General features: G+C 38.9%; 1 protein-coding gene across 7 annotated transcripts in view; it reads right to left on the bottom strand.

Annotated features, from left to right (window-relative positions):
- Positions 1 to 1,857: 1,857 nt before the first annotated feature.
- The window catches only part of VRK1 (VRK serine/threonine kinase 1), a 79,801-nt gene continuing 68,202 nt past the window's right edge, over positions 1,858 to 13,456 (bottom strand). For 4 of the 7 annotated variants that reach the window (XM_040257073.1, XM_040257068.1, XM_040257066.1 and 1 more), the window contains 2 exons: positions 6,705 to 6,795; positions 1,858 to 2,099 (listed from right to left, as the gene is read on the bottom strand). In XM_040257073.1, the coding sequence (XP_040113007.1) occupies positions 2,068 to 2,099; positions 6,705 to 6,795 (123 nt within the window). In that variant the 3' untranslated portion in view covers positions 1,858 to 2,067. The remainder of the gene's footprint in view (positions 2,100 to 6,704; positions 6,796 to 13,456) is intronic. The other 3 variants (XM_040257072.1, XM_040257071.1, XM_040257067.1) reach the window with 1 other exon arrangement.

Genomic DNA, 13,456 nt, shown 5'->3' on the forward strand with positions numbered 1-13,456 from the left:
AAAATACAGAGCACCTCTAGCTCCCATTGTCTAAAGGCAAGTGCCTGGTACAGGTGTGGGTCCTCAACAGAGCTGAAACCCTCGCTCATCACTAAGAGCCTAAGAAAATACAGGGGAAGGCAGGCCACGGTGGGGACAGGAACACATTCCACGTGGATGCTGCATGGTAAAGAGAGAAGGAAGAAAGGCAAACGCCCTGGATGCAGGGACCGGAAAGACAACACAAGACTGAAAACAACCAGAATGGAACTGAAAAAGTCAAGGATCAAAAGCCTAACTCCGAATGATGAGGCGGTTATTTAACCACTTCTTAGAGAAATATATGGGGTAAGAAAAACCAGACAGAGGGAGAAGAACAGCAGAACGAGGGATGCAGCTGAGAAATCAAACTGGCTACTGTGGCTACTGGGTCTCCATTTCTGCAGCCCTGCCAACAGAGTAACATTCAAGAAAATGCCAGCACTTGTTAAAAACAATATGTGAGGAAATATTTGTTTTCTTAATATTTAACCAACAGGTTTTTGCTATGTTTTTGTGTTTTGAAAAATAAAAAGGCTAAGGCATATACACAAAAACACGCCACACACATTTTATCCTATTTTAAGCGTCAATGTGTTTGAAACAGAACTCAAGAGTTGATTTTAGGTGTTGCAAATAAACTTGAGTCCATAGCACTGATGATTACTAAAATCCAGCAATCTACAGAAAACTGGAGGAGGTTCTGTCCAAAATCTAGTTCTCTATTCTGTAAAGACACAGAGCCCAAGAACTTCAGGAGGCATTTAAGATTAACCTTCAAAGGAAAGTTGCAGATCTGCTTTGCACACTTCAATATCCAACCACCAAAGTGACAAACGCTTCATGTGACAACTGAACACCCACACCAGAGAGCAAAGGGAAAAGTCTCTGTGTTGGTTCCGAGTGGCTCAAACCTGGTACAACCCTGACAATTTCTGGTTTGTCTACATCCACCTGTACTATTATTCAGTTAATATTTTCTTCAAATCAACTTGCTTTTTGAAAAAACTCTAATACCTACTTTAGCCTTGTCCTAAGCAAGAGAAATTGCCAGTTTAATGTGCTATTTATATTCTGAATACATATTAAATAAACGCTTAAATATTTAAATAAAAGGCCATCTAAAAACACTGTATAGGTTACAAGTCATAAGGCATTCCACCCTTAGAAAATCCAATCCGATTCCAATTTCTCTAATGAAGCAAATCTTAAAATTGTTTATGTTTAAATTCCAAGTTTTATTCCTAATGCAACTATAAAAAGTCCACATTTTAAAATTTCTAATCACTTAAACTCTAAAGTATTTGGTTTTCTGTACAAATATACACTACAAAAAATAAAAAACTTATAAGAAAAATAATCTCCTGTACATGAACAATAAGTCACATGTATATATTTGACAGTATTTCCTTAAAGGAAGCCAGTCTATAACATCTTTGATCATGCTACCATGTGATAACTGTTTTCTTATCATACAGCTTGCACACTTAACTAATTCTCATGTAATCTTTCAAATACATATTTCATTTCTCACTGATATACTTACTATTCTATGTTTTCTTCCATAATCCTTTCCCTCCTTTTTGTACCTCTCATTTCATACAGCAGGTGATTAATAAATGCTTATGAAACTGAACAAGATCAATACAAACTAAAATCTTATGGTCACAACAAATTGTGTATTTGTATCAAGCAAAAACGGACCTTTATTTTAAGTTGTGTATTTCCTTAAAAGTAAGGCTTTTGTCGGACATTTATACTTTGGAAAACATACAACAATTAAAAAGTGCAAACAAACTGCATGGGACATCTTAAAGGGTATAACCTTAAAACTGCTACATTTTATAAATTAGGCTTTAATAAACTGTATAAAGTATTTCTTTAATTAAAAAAAGTCTGCTTTTCAAACACATAGGTACTTCATTGTTACCCGCACTTCCACAAGACACACGTGAAAATAAAACACTTAATACAGAAAAAGAGGAAAAGGTCGAATTGAAAGGAGGAAAGCCAAATGAAAGGAAGAAAAGAAAAACCAGTTCACAATATTTACTTCTGCACTCTCTTTCTGGTTTTTGAACCTTGAAGAGAAAACAAAGAGATTTAAATCATTAATCATTAATTTACAAAAGCAAAATAACAAATATATAAGCATTTCCATATATAGTTACTAATATTCAAAATCTAACTGACTACGATTTTGTGGAGTAGTCAGTAGAGATGAAATTCAGACACCAATTTATAACTGTTAACACCCTGAAAATCTTAGAAAATTGTGTCATTTTTTTTAGTGTGTCAAAAGACATGCTAACAGTCTACCTTCTATTTTGAGGTTATATGAGAATGCATCCACTGGTAAAATATACTCCATTTACACTGGTCATGAACTATTTCTCCCCCAAATTTTTATTGTGCAATTTAAAACATTAACTCCTAATATAAATCATAGCAACGAGGTAGGTGTTCCTTGGGGGAAAGCACTGAGTTATGCTATTATGAAAAGCCAGGAATTCTGCCTAGATGTGTTGCTTTTTAAAGCCTGCTCCCTCTACTCTTCAGGCAGGAGAGCAGTGGGCTATTCCGAAATACAAAGTCTTGTCCACTAGGAATTAAGCAGATTCCAATCAAGTCGCCTTCTAGAAAAGCCGCACATCTGACATTTGCCTATCGTGCCTTCGGACAGCTCCTGCGCTGGGAGGAGCCAGCGCTTCTTTATCTGGGGCACGCAGATCCGCCTCCCCAAGGAGACGCTGTCCCCCCACACCCCAGGCCACCTCCACCTCGAGCACAGCAGAGGCAGAAGGACAAGCCCGGCCCAATCACAGCCGCCTGTGCTGGCAAGCAGAGTGTGCCTTCCAGGCCTCGGGCTTCCTTTCGCCAGTAAAGAGCAGCGGAACCAGGGTGAGGGCAGCGAGGAGCCTGCAAGTGATCAATGAGCGCACTGAACAACGAAGAGATCAATATTTCTCTTCTGAAGTGAACAAAACATCCTTTGAATCTAGGACAAAATATCTACCACACATGTCTAATCACAGTTTCTAACGGCTTTCTGATTATAGGTTTATTTAGATACTTAATTGGAAGATCAGTTTTTCTTTTTTTTTTTTTAATTTTCCAGGTTCTAGTTTCTATTCAGTGGCCATACATTTCAATTCATGCAAACTTTAATCTTATATAAATGCCCTTTTTTTCACCACCACTCATAGTGCTCAGCCTATATACTATGGTGGGCTTAAGAGTTTTTCTTCAATTTTTGTGATATGGCCTCCTTTTAAAAATATGCCAGGGAAGATTTTTAGGTTTTTACTATAATAACTTTGAAATTAATTTTGCAAAGAAAACTGAGACCGCTGTGATTGTCTGAAACTGGCATAATAGAATACCACAAAATCAAGGTCAAAGGGAATACATCTCCCTTTCAATAAAATCTGAATCTACTGCCACATTACAAAGGACACTAAAGTTAACAGTTATAACTACTTTCTCATTAATGTCCTAATTTGACATTCTACTCTTAAATACCACTGCTACTTATCCCCATTCAATCTAGATTTCAAATTCTCCACTGCAACTAAAAATGCCATCACCACCTGGTATTTATTATATAATAAGTATTATGCAACTTAGACACCTTGCTACAGGTATCAACTGAAAATGGCTCCTAATAACAAATTCTGACTGTTTCAAGAAAAAACCTATTTCTCCTCCAATCCCTTTAAAATATATATTCATTTTCTTAATATTTTACTATGGGTAAAAGGCCCAATCATAAGACTAATGTGTAAAATTTAGTATTTGAAAACTAAAATATACAAGATTTGGATACTCTTCTATGATGCAGAAGAGAAAAAAATGGGAAATTTCTTTGCAGGGTGCCTTAGAAATATCTCTTCCTTTACTAGACCATAGCTCTTCAAGGGGTAAACATGTCATGCTTTCCTCAAAGAACCCTCAGGAATAGTCCAAAGTCCAGGGTACTTCAAAAATACCATCACCAAGAGTAGGCTGTTGAGTACTGTCTATTGTATGAACAGTAGGGACAAAGTATACTAGCCATAAATATCATGGCTATATTAACTAATTTTTAGTGCAATTCTAAAATATTGGCATGGTTTTGAAATGCCAGAATACATGTGGTTTTTTTAAAGGTTTATCATTTTGTGGGGGAAAAAAATTACTTGCAGCAAATTACCAAATTTCCTCAATTGGTAAAAATTATGCCTTGCATAAAAATAAAAGGATTAGAGGCCTCTGTTCTTCCTGAAAACCACCCTGTCACCCCTCTTTTTCTTCAAGAAAACCTACACAATACACATTTTGAAAGCTTTCAGAAAGTGTTCTTACACAATAGACCTCCAGCTAGTCAAAATGAGTTTAGGTGTATCAAGAAAATTATACACATTTTTAAAATGGTCTAAATAGATATTAAAGGAAAGTTGCTCCCATTTTGCTAGGCACAGCATTCTGAAAGATCACACAGTGAGAAAAATCTCTTACCATATTGTAAACCATAAATTGTGTTTGAAAATAAAATTGTTAATGAAGAAACTGACATTTCTAAAGCAGCTGTTAGAGGTAACCATTCTTGAAACATGTTTCTGACACAAAATCTTAAAGCTCTAGAAACACAGAATTCACTGAATCGTATTATGTATTTCTTTAAAAAATTCAAATGTAATAATGTGCCTTCTCCTTCAAGTTACTTTAAATTGATGAATACAAATACATACATTTTCATGAACCCCTGGATGGATTTTTTTCTTTGCAAGAAGCAATAATATTTTACTATCTCAGGTAAAATTTCTCTCATTTATGAATATTCAGATAGCAAAATACCTTAACTAGCCTTATATTTTAATGGAGAAAAAGAATTACAATAGGAAAATAACAGCATTTAATTAAAGCAATTCAGAGTTTATGTGAGTAAAAGAGAATCTATTATCTTCATTTTTTTAACATCAAAAAAATCTGGATTGTTCTTAGTGATGGAGTCTATTTCTCTTCTTTTGTCATTAATAAGTAAAACAAAGATACTAATATATTTTCTTACAGAAAAAACCATCGGTATAAGGATCTTAAATTAAAATTTTAGGTATAAAAAACACTTTTCATAATTACAGTCAAACTGAAAATCAGCACCAAAACAAATATCTCAGATGCTCATTAAGCAAAGTTCAGGGAACAAACGACTCTCAGGCATGAAGGGAGGAGGCAGGAGGCCTCCCCAGGCACAGCTGGGAAATGGCTTCGGTCTACATGGGTATCAACCTTACTGTAACAACTCAGGCCCTCTCCTAAACTAAAATTGCCTGTTTTAAATGTAAGGGGTTTCTTTAGGTAAAAACATTGCTTGATTGTTATAAATGCTCCTTAATTTGGCTCCCAGTCTCCATCATAGCTGTTGCCACTAGCCTCTGGCTGAGACATACTTCCATGTATTGCTCCCCGGGGAATCCTCACTTTTTAATAACAAAATGAACAAGACAGGGGATGGGGAGGGAAACAAAAACAGGAGGGAATGGGAAGCCGGCCGCAGAAAAGTGAGAGGCACTGTTTCAAAGCCTTTAGCTTCCAGAGTGATGCTATACACTCCCTCTTCAGATGCCCCAAGGATTCTCTTGGGTAAATTCAGATAAACCTAAGGACGAACTATCCATAATATACAATGAAGAAAATGATCGTAAAATCAGGGTGAAGGTGATTCTCTCTCAAAAGTCAATTTCTGCCTTCCACAAACATGCACCAGTGCAGCTCGTCAAAGGGAAGGAAAAGCACAGCACTGGCCTGGCTCTACAGGGCACCGACACTTTGATGAAATTTTTCCAAAGATAAGCCTTTTCTTTCAGAAATCAGAGATATTTCAGGGCCAACAAACTAATAAAAGGCAGACAAAGAGGAGAGAGATTTGGTGGAGGGGGGGCCTGGGGGCGGTGAAGAATGGTACTGTAGCCAGCTCTGAATCTCTCCTCACCGAGGCAAGCAAACCATCTCTCATGAACCCTGGAACATTCCCCCCGTTTTCTGAGCCCCACAGGTGTGCCTATACACCACAAGCTGGCCAGTCACTAACCAGACCGAAGTCCCACCTCGTCTTGCCCTTTGCAGATGCTGCCTTGCTAAGGTCACTTCTGGAAGCCACGCTCTCAGAACCAGTGTAGGAGTCACTGAAGAAATGACTTCACACTTCGCTTCCTGCTTCAAGAGCTTGGAAAAGCGATGATTCAAGGCTTAAATTCCTTGCAGCCCAAGCTGTTGACAGAAGAGTTGGCAGACCCTGCAGTAAGCCATGTACTAACCACCTGACCTGGCATGGCCCTTCAAGGCCAGAGTTCTGTGGTTAAGAGTGGGGAGCCGGACAGAGAGCAGCCAGAGAACTAAGTGTTCTGGTCTCCCCGTCTAACCCTTCCACAACATTCTGTCATGTGAATGCTCTGTGTATTGGGCTCCGTATCTGCAAAACGAGACCAACTTCTGGTCCCAACTTCAGGATTACTGGAAACATGATGAGAGTTATATAACACAAAGCATGAACAAGGGACAATGTGATGGATGGTGTCTAAGACCTTCTCTTACTTTTTAAAATTATACAATGAGAATGTTATGACCCAAACAGTTAACCCTTTATTCAGTGGGAAGAAATGAAATTTGCGTTTATTATATAAGAACTAATAGATCGTTCAACTTACGGGTTTGCGTGGCCTCTTCTGTTTGTTTATCCAAGCATTCCATGTCTTCAACACTACATTCTACGCTTTCCTCAGCTTCTTTCTTTCTCTTCTTACATATAAAAATTAAAAGAAAGAAAAAGAAATGTCGCATGATGCTTAAGTAAACATACAAGCTTACCAGATATTAGCATGAATGTATCTATACAGGACTGAGTGCACCAGAACACACAGGAGAATATACACAGCTTCATGGGTCGGAGTCACCTAAGGAAGGGGTAAGGGATGAGAGAAAATGCGGTTAAGAGAAACTTTACCTATACAGTTAGCACAGGAATGGGTACGTTTGCTATATTCACCTTTTTATGCTTCTTATAATTTATCACTGAAAGTCATGTTTTAGCCACCTGGACTGACTATACAGAAACCCTTTTAGAAAGCAAGGTGTTTTACAAATTTGATACCATGACTTGCTCAAGCCAATAATACTTACTTTTGCCATTTTACATTGTGGAGGGGGGTATTGGGGGGGGAGTAAATTCATTTAATAGGAAAATATATACCTGGCCCATGTATTGCATCAGTGGTTATACCCTGTAAGTTGGTTGGAAAATTGCATTCATTAATCAACCACAGCAAACTTTCAATAAATTTTTTTTTAAGTTTAAGAAGGCCATAAACCTTACTGTAAAGGAAGAGTCTTAAAAGTATACAGTGCTCCTAAAATCTCAGAAACAGAATGGATTTTCTAATACCCTCTCAGGCCTTTGCTGTTTTCTATGTACTTTTCTAGGCAAGTGTTATTAATACTTAGGAGCTAAAGCCTACATTCTATCACACCCAATTCTTTCCAAATGTTCATATAACTTATTCTTCTTACTTTCTATCACAACTATAGTTTCTAACTACTTCAATACTGTGTAAACCATTTTAAAATTCTTTACTTTCTTAATTTTATTTTTTATTGAAATACAGTTAAGTTACAATATTGTGTTAGTTTCAAGTATACAGAAAGTGATCCGGTTATTTTTTTTTAATGGAGGAAAATTACAATGTTGTGGTGGTCTCTGTTGTGCATCAACACGAATCAGTCATAATTATATACATTTGTTATTATTTAGTCGCTAAGTTGTGTCTGACTCTTTTGTGACCTCAGGAACTGTAGCCCACAGGCTCCTTTGCCCATGGGATTTTCCAGGCAAGAATACTGGAGTGGGTTGTCATTTCCTTCTCCAATCATATGTATATGTATGTATGTATGTATGTATGTATGTATGTATGTATGTATGTATGTATGTATGTATGTATGTGTGTGTGTGTGTGTGTGTGTGTGTGTGTATATCCTCCCTAAAATTCCTTATATCTCTCTATGTGGGTATACCTATAGAAGGACATTAGTAATGAACCGAAAACTTTGTATTTTTCATACAGCTATTATCCCATGTAGTCTCAAATTTAAATGCGTTGAAATCCACATGAGAACTCAGAGCTTCTCTTGGCTTCCTAAAGTAAGTTTGTAGTATTTAGGAAATCATCTGATACCTCCCAAATCTCAGAGATCACAGCACATCAGAAGGTCTTCCCTTATATTTTCCTAACAATTCGTTTTAAGTTAAACTTTGTTGAAAAAGTAATTTTCCCAGCTTCAGGCTGTACTGTGTACAGCTATGGAAGAGTATATATAATGCCTGCTGACAGGACATGGTTCTTTTTCCTAATGGCAAGCATGGGTTCCGTTCCACAGACAACTACGGGGAAACCACAACTCTATCCAAATGACATCATCTTAAAACCGCCAAATGGTCAGAACTGTTGTTATCTATGTACCACAATTAATCCCACTGTTTCAAAACATGCTGAGGGTGGCTGTGGAAAGATGAGAACTCAGACATACCCACCACAGTCCTGAAGAAAATGTGTTGCAAATATAAAAATAATATCCTGACTAAACCTTAGGAAACTTTCAAAGGCATTCATTTAGCAGATTTGTATAGGGAGGTATTGCTTCTCAAAAATAGCTGAAGAGTGGCTGTAACTTCACATAAGTGATGAGAGAAGGGGAGAGTGCCTTACATCTTTTTTTTCCAAAGTGTTGCTTCATGATTACCATCTAAACCCTGCTGGGCTGAACAGATTGGTTCGATAATTACATACAATAACTGCAGTGGGCAGGTAACCCTCAGCTGGCACGGGGCAGCTCCCCTGTGAGAACTTCCATATGCAAACTGCACTGATGGAGCGCATTAGGTGCCTCTCTCCTGCCGGTGCACAGGCCTGATTAACGCCAGCCAAGACTCCAAGGTTAGCATGTCAGCAGATTTGTGATGCATTAGGCAGGAATAAACACAGACACTTTTGTTCGTTCGGACCAAAATTAAGGAGGGATATTTCAGTACTATGTTGCTTTCCATACGGGAGAGAATGCATTTTCCAGTTTTAGGAGGGCAGATTTTGCTCATTATAAAGGGAGCTATCCAATACGTTCTACCCAAGAAACCAATGCATTCATCTTGTTTTCAAGCTTATTTAATAAGGAGGAGCTTTCTTTATCCCCATGCAGGTAAATTACAGAGGAATGAAAATCAGACAGTATTCAACCAACAAAAGAAACACCTGTGTTTGAGCAAGATGCACTGGTGAAAGCACTGAATTTCATGAATCCACGCTCCAGTTGGGTGTCTCTTGCCCAACTCTTCTGACAATGCATACAGTAAAGATGGAAAGGACCAACGGTCTACAGACTAAGACCAATTAACAACAAAAGGAATATCTAAGTATGTTACTCATTTTACAAGGCAATGAGTAAACTTCCTAATAACGTGCTGCCAGCTTCTTTCTCCCGATATCACCAAATGCTTCACTTTGTTACCTGACAGCATCCTGGGCTTCAGACAGTGCATTATTTTGGTTCTCTGTGAACAGAAAACAACTTCACAAAGTGTGCTGAGCTCTGACTTTGACATTTTCCATATCAGGTCTCACAAGTCGCTTTCTTACATTTATAAACAAAACCAAAATATTACAGGACATACAAGAGTAATTCATAAGCTTAGGATAAGGCTTTCTTTTAATTCAGCATGGCTAGAATATCTTTTAAAAATCAGGTTTATTTCAAAGGGCATGAGTGCATACATTACACATTGTATTTCTGAAGTGCCTAGATATGCTAGGCTACAACTTAATTAGCAGCTTCTCGCCTCTAATTTAAAAACAGGAAGACAAATCAGCTAGATGCATTGAACTGATAACTTACTAACAGTCTAACTGAATGGAGGCCAGTAAGCTGTTTTAAGGGAAAAGAGAAGAAAAGTCTTCAGAGACAAAAACCAAGGACCAATTCTTTGCACCCCAACTCAAACATCCAAAGTGAAAGTGAAGTCGCTCAGTCATATCCGACTCTTTGCGACCCGTGGACTGTAGCCCACCAAGCTCCTGCGTCCATGGGATTCTCCAGGCAAGAGTACTGGAGTGGGGTGCCATTTCCTTCTCCAAAGATAACTTCTAAATGCTTTCAGCAGCATCTAAGAGAAGCCAATCAAATTCATGGTTACAGCAAAGGAGATGTGTGCTCAAGGACTGTTGTTGGGTTTTTTCCCTGCTTATTACAAAAGTCATAAATGTTTATTACATGGGACTTCCCTGGTGGTACAGTGGATAAGAATCCACCTGCCAATGCAGGGGACACAGGTTCGATCCCTGGTTGGGGAAGACCCCACATGCTGCAGAGCAACTAAGCCCGTGCCACAACCACTGAGTCCGTGCTCGAGGGCACGGAGGCCACAACCACCGAGTCCATCTGCTGTAGCTACTAAAGCCCGCGTGCCTACAGCCTGTGCTCCGCGACAAGAGAAGCCATGACAATGAGAAGCCAGTGCATCACAACTATAGCGTAGCCCCTGCTCGCTGCAACTAGAGAAAGTCCATGTACCGCAATGAAGACACAGTGCAAACAAATTTACACAGTTTTTAAAAAATTACTGTTCCCTCTATTCTGTTCCCTCCCTTCATAGGAAACCACATTTTTAAAAAGTGTTTCTTATAGAAACTTAGAATGCACAGCTTAAAAAGTTTAAATGTTTGGTATTGCACATGTGTCAAACAAAGAACTCTACACACAAACATGAGATTGCAACAGACAGTTAATCTTACTGGACTTCTTTGATTAAGGCTACTGAAATCATCGGGCAAATGTAGACACTTTACAAATTACTATTATACTCCTTAACAGTAGCCAGAAATAGAATATTTGTTACTAGTGGTAACTAAAAGGAAAAAGACAGAATGTATCTTCTATGACAGTAAAGAAACCTATGTGCTGCTGCTGCTAAGTCACTTCAGTCGTGTCCGACTCTGTGTGACCCCATAGACGGCAGCCCACCAGGCTCCCCCGTCCCTGGGATTCTCCAGGCAAGAACACTGGAGGGGATTGCCATTTCCTCCTCCAATGCAGGAAAGTGAAAAGTGAAAGGGAAGTCGCTCAGTCGTGTCCGACTCTTCGCGCTACACCACAATATTTATAAAACCAGTGGATCTTAGTTAAATTTCACTATCTAGGCAGAAAAAACTGAGGCTGGGACAGAAGAAAAGCTGGGAGAACTTGTTCAGTATTTCAATCTGGTGAGGGTAAGACCATGAGGACTCAGAGCTCATGGTTCTTATCAGAACTTCCTTCCACAGGACCATACTTCCTCCCACAAGACTTTTCAGAGTGACGTGGTGGTCACCAATTGCGGTACTTTCACTGTAACAGACCCCTTCCTGGAGAGCCAGTGAGCACTTACATATGAACGAGGCCCACGCCCTGGTTACCTGCTCTCCCACCCTGGAGCGAACTGCCATTATGCATGTTACACATGCATCCCTATCTAGGGGTCTGCACCTGTTGAGCAAGTAGTCCACCACTATAGTAAAAACAAAGAGCTGACGATGCAAGCCCCTTAAAAACCATGTAAATGGACCTTAAGTAATTCTAGAAATGTTTTGAGAAAAAGTAGGAAACGATAAGACATAACGGAAAAGAGAAGAGATGAAAAGATGGGAGGTGGGTTAGGAAATGAGTCCGTGACTTAAGTGAAGGGCAGATGAATTTAAAGAATGGTCTAAATGTTACAATACATCAAAGTGATTTATTATTTTAAATGAGTTTGTGTGTTAAAGGTTGTGATAAGAATAACACATGCTGTAATTTCCTTCCACGGCAACCTTGATTCTACTGGAAAAGAGGCAGGAACCCCATCATGTATTTTCTAAGCACCTACTGCATACCAGGCTTCCCTGGTAGCTGAGCTGGTAAAGAATCCACCTACAATGCAGGAGATCCAGGTTTGATTCCTGGGTTGGGAAGACCCCCTGAAGAAGGGACAGGCTACCCATTCCAATACTCTTGGGCTTCCCTGGTGGCTCAGATGGTAAAGAATCTGCTTGCAGTGTGGGAGACCTGGGTTTGATCTCTGGGTTGGAAAGATCCCCTGGAGGAAGGCATGGAAACCCATTCCAGTATTCTTGCCTGGAGAATCTCCAGACAGAAGAGCCTGCGGGCTACAGTTCAGGGGGTCGCAAAGAGTCGGACACAACTAAGCAACTAACACTTTCACTGATAAGAAGTCATTTCAGAGTTCCATAAATGAGTCCAATGTAACCACACATATATAGAATTTCACTCTGTGAAGTATTAATTCATCTGTAAAGTGACACAGGCAACACAACATGGTCAAACCCTGGTTTTCCTTAGATGGCTAACAAAATGTGGAATATCTACATCCTTCACCAGTTCAAGCTACCACACTCTTATGCCATGAAGAATGAAGCACTGCCTGTAATTATATGAAAATGGTGCAGCAAGGATCATTGCTAACTCATGAGTTAGCAAATAAAACCACTGCATCTGTAAACTCTGTCAAAATACATAAACAAGTGGAAACACTGCAACTTGGTGGCAAGCACACATGATTGCTTGCTCTATGGGCAACACATTTTTTAGCAAAAACTGCTTTCACAAGTAGGCATAAACGTCCACTTGCTTATCTGGAGCAAATACTGTCACCCACACTCCTAAAAAAAAAAAATACAGCCACTGAGCAGATAACGAGCTGAAAAACAAGCTGAATCTGAGCAGGTGATCTTCAGGAATACTACATGACTGAGAACTTACTCTCATCAAGTAATAAGGGCAATCACCACCTGGCAAGATCTCCCAATATAAGCACTTTGGGAAACAGTAAATCCATCTTCCACAGTGTTGGCAACAATAGCTTTTTGAGACTCTATCATCACTCACATCACAAGCACCACAAATATGATCAAACTTGTGATCACTGAACAACTGAGAGCTGTATCCAGACATTCAACAAGCAAACGTCTAAAGACTAACACATGACAGACTCTCTTCTGTGTTGGAATTAATATGACCTGAGGCTTCCATGACCTGTGCCATTAACGTCAAAACCTCCAGCAAAGTCATGGTGTTTCAAGGGCAACTTACCGGGAGAGGCAAATGCATAGCTAGCGATGCTTTAATTGTCTTTAATATTTTATATCTAAAACCACTAGGAGATTTTCAAGTGCCTTGAGTTCATATGAGGGAAAAAACTATACAAATGCATAATAATAATAATTAATGATTGTATGGCCCTGAACAATTCATCTAACTTCTGATTTTCACTTTCATCATCTGTAGATATATATATCATATCAGTGCTGTAAAGTATATGCAAAATAACGTAAAAGTACTGATAGACTACAGAGTACCACATAAATGTTCAAAGGAGACCCAA

The sequence above is a fragment of the Oryx dammah genome, unplaced genomic scaffold, assembly GCF_014754425.2.
Source record: "Oryx dammah isolate SB20612 unplaced genomic scaffold, SCBI_Odam_1.1 HiC_scaffold_16, whole genome shotgun sequence".
Classification (NCBI taxonomy): domain Eukaryota; kingdom Metazoa; phylum Chordata; class Mammalia; order Artiodactyla; family Bovidae; genus Oryx; species Oryx dammah.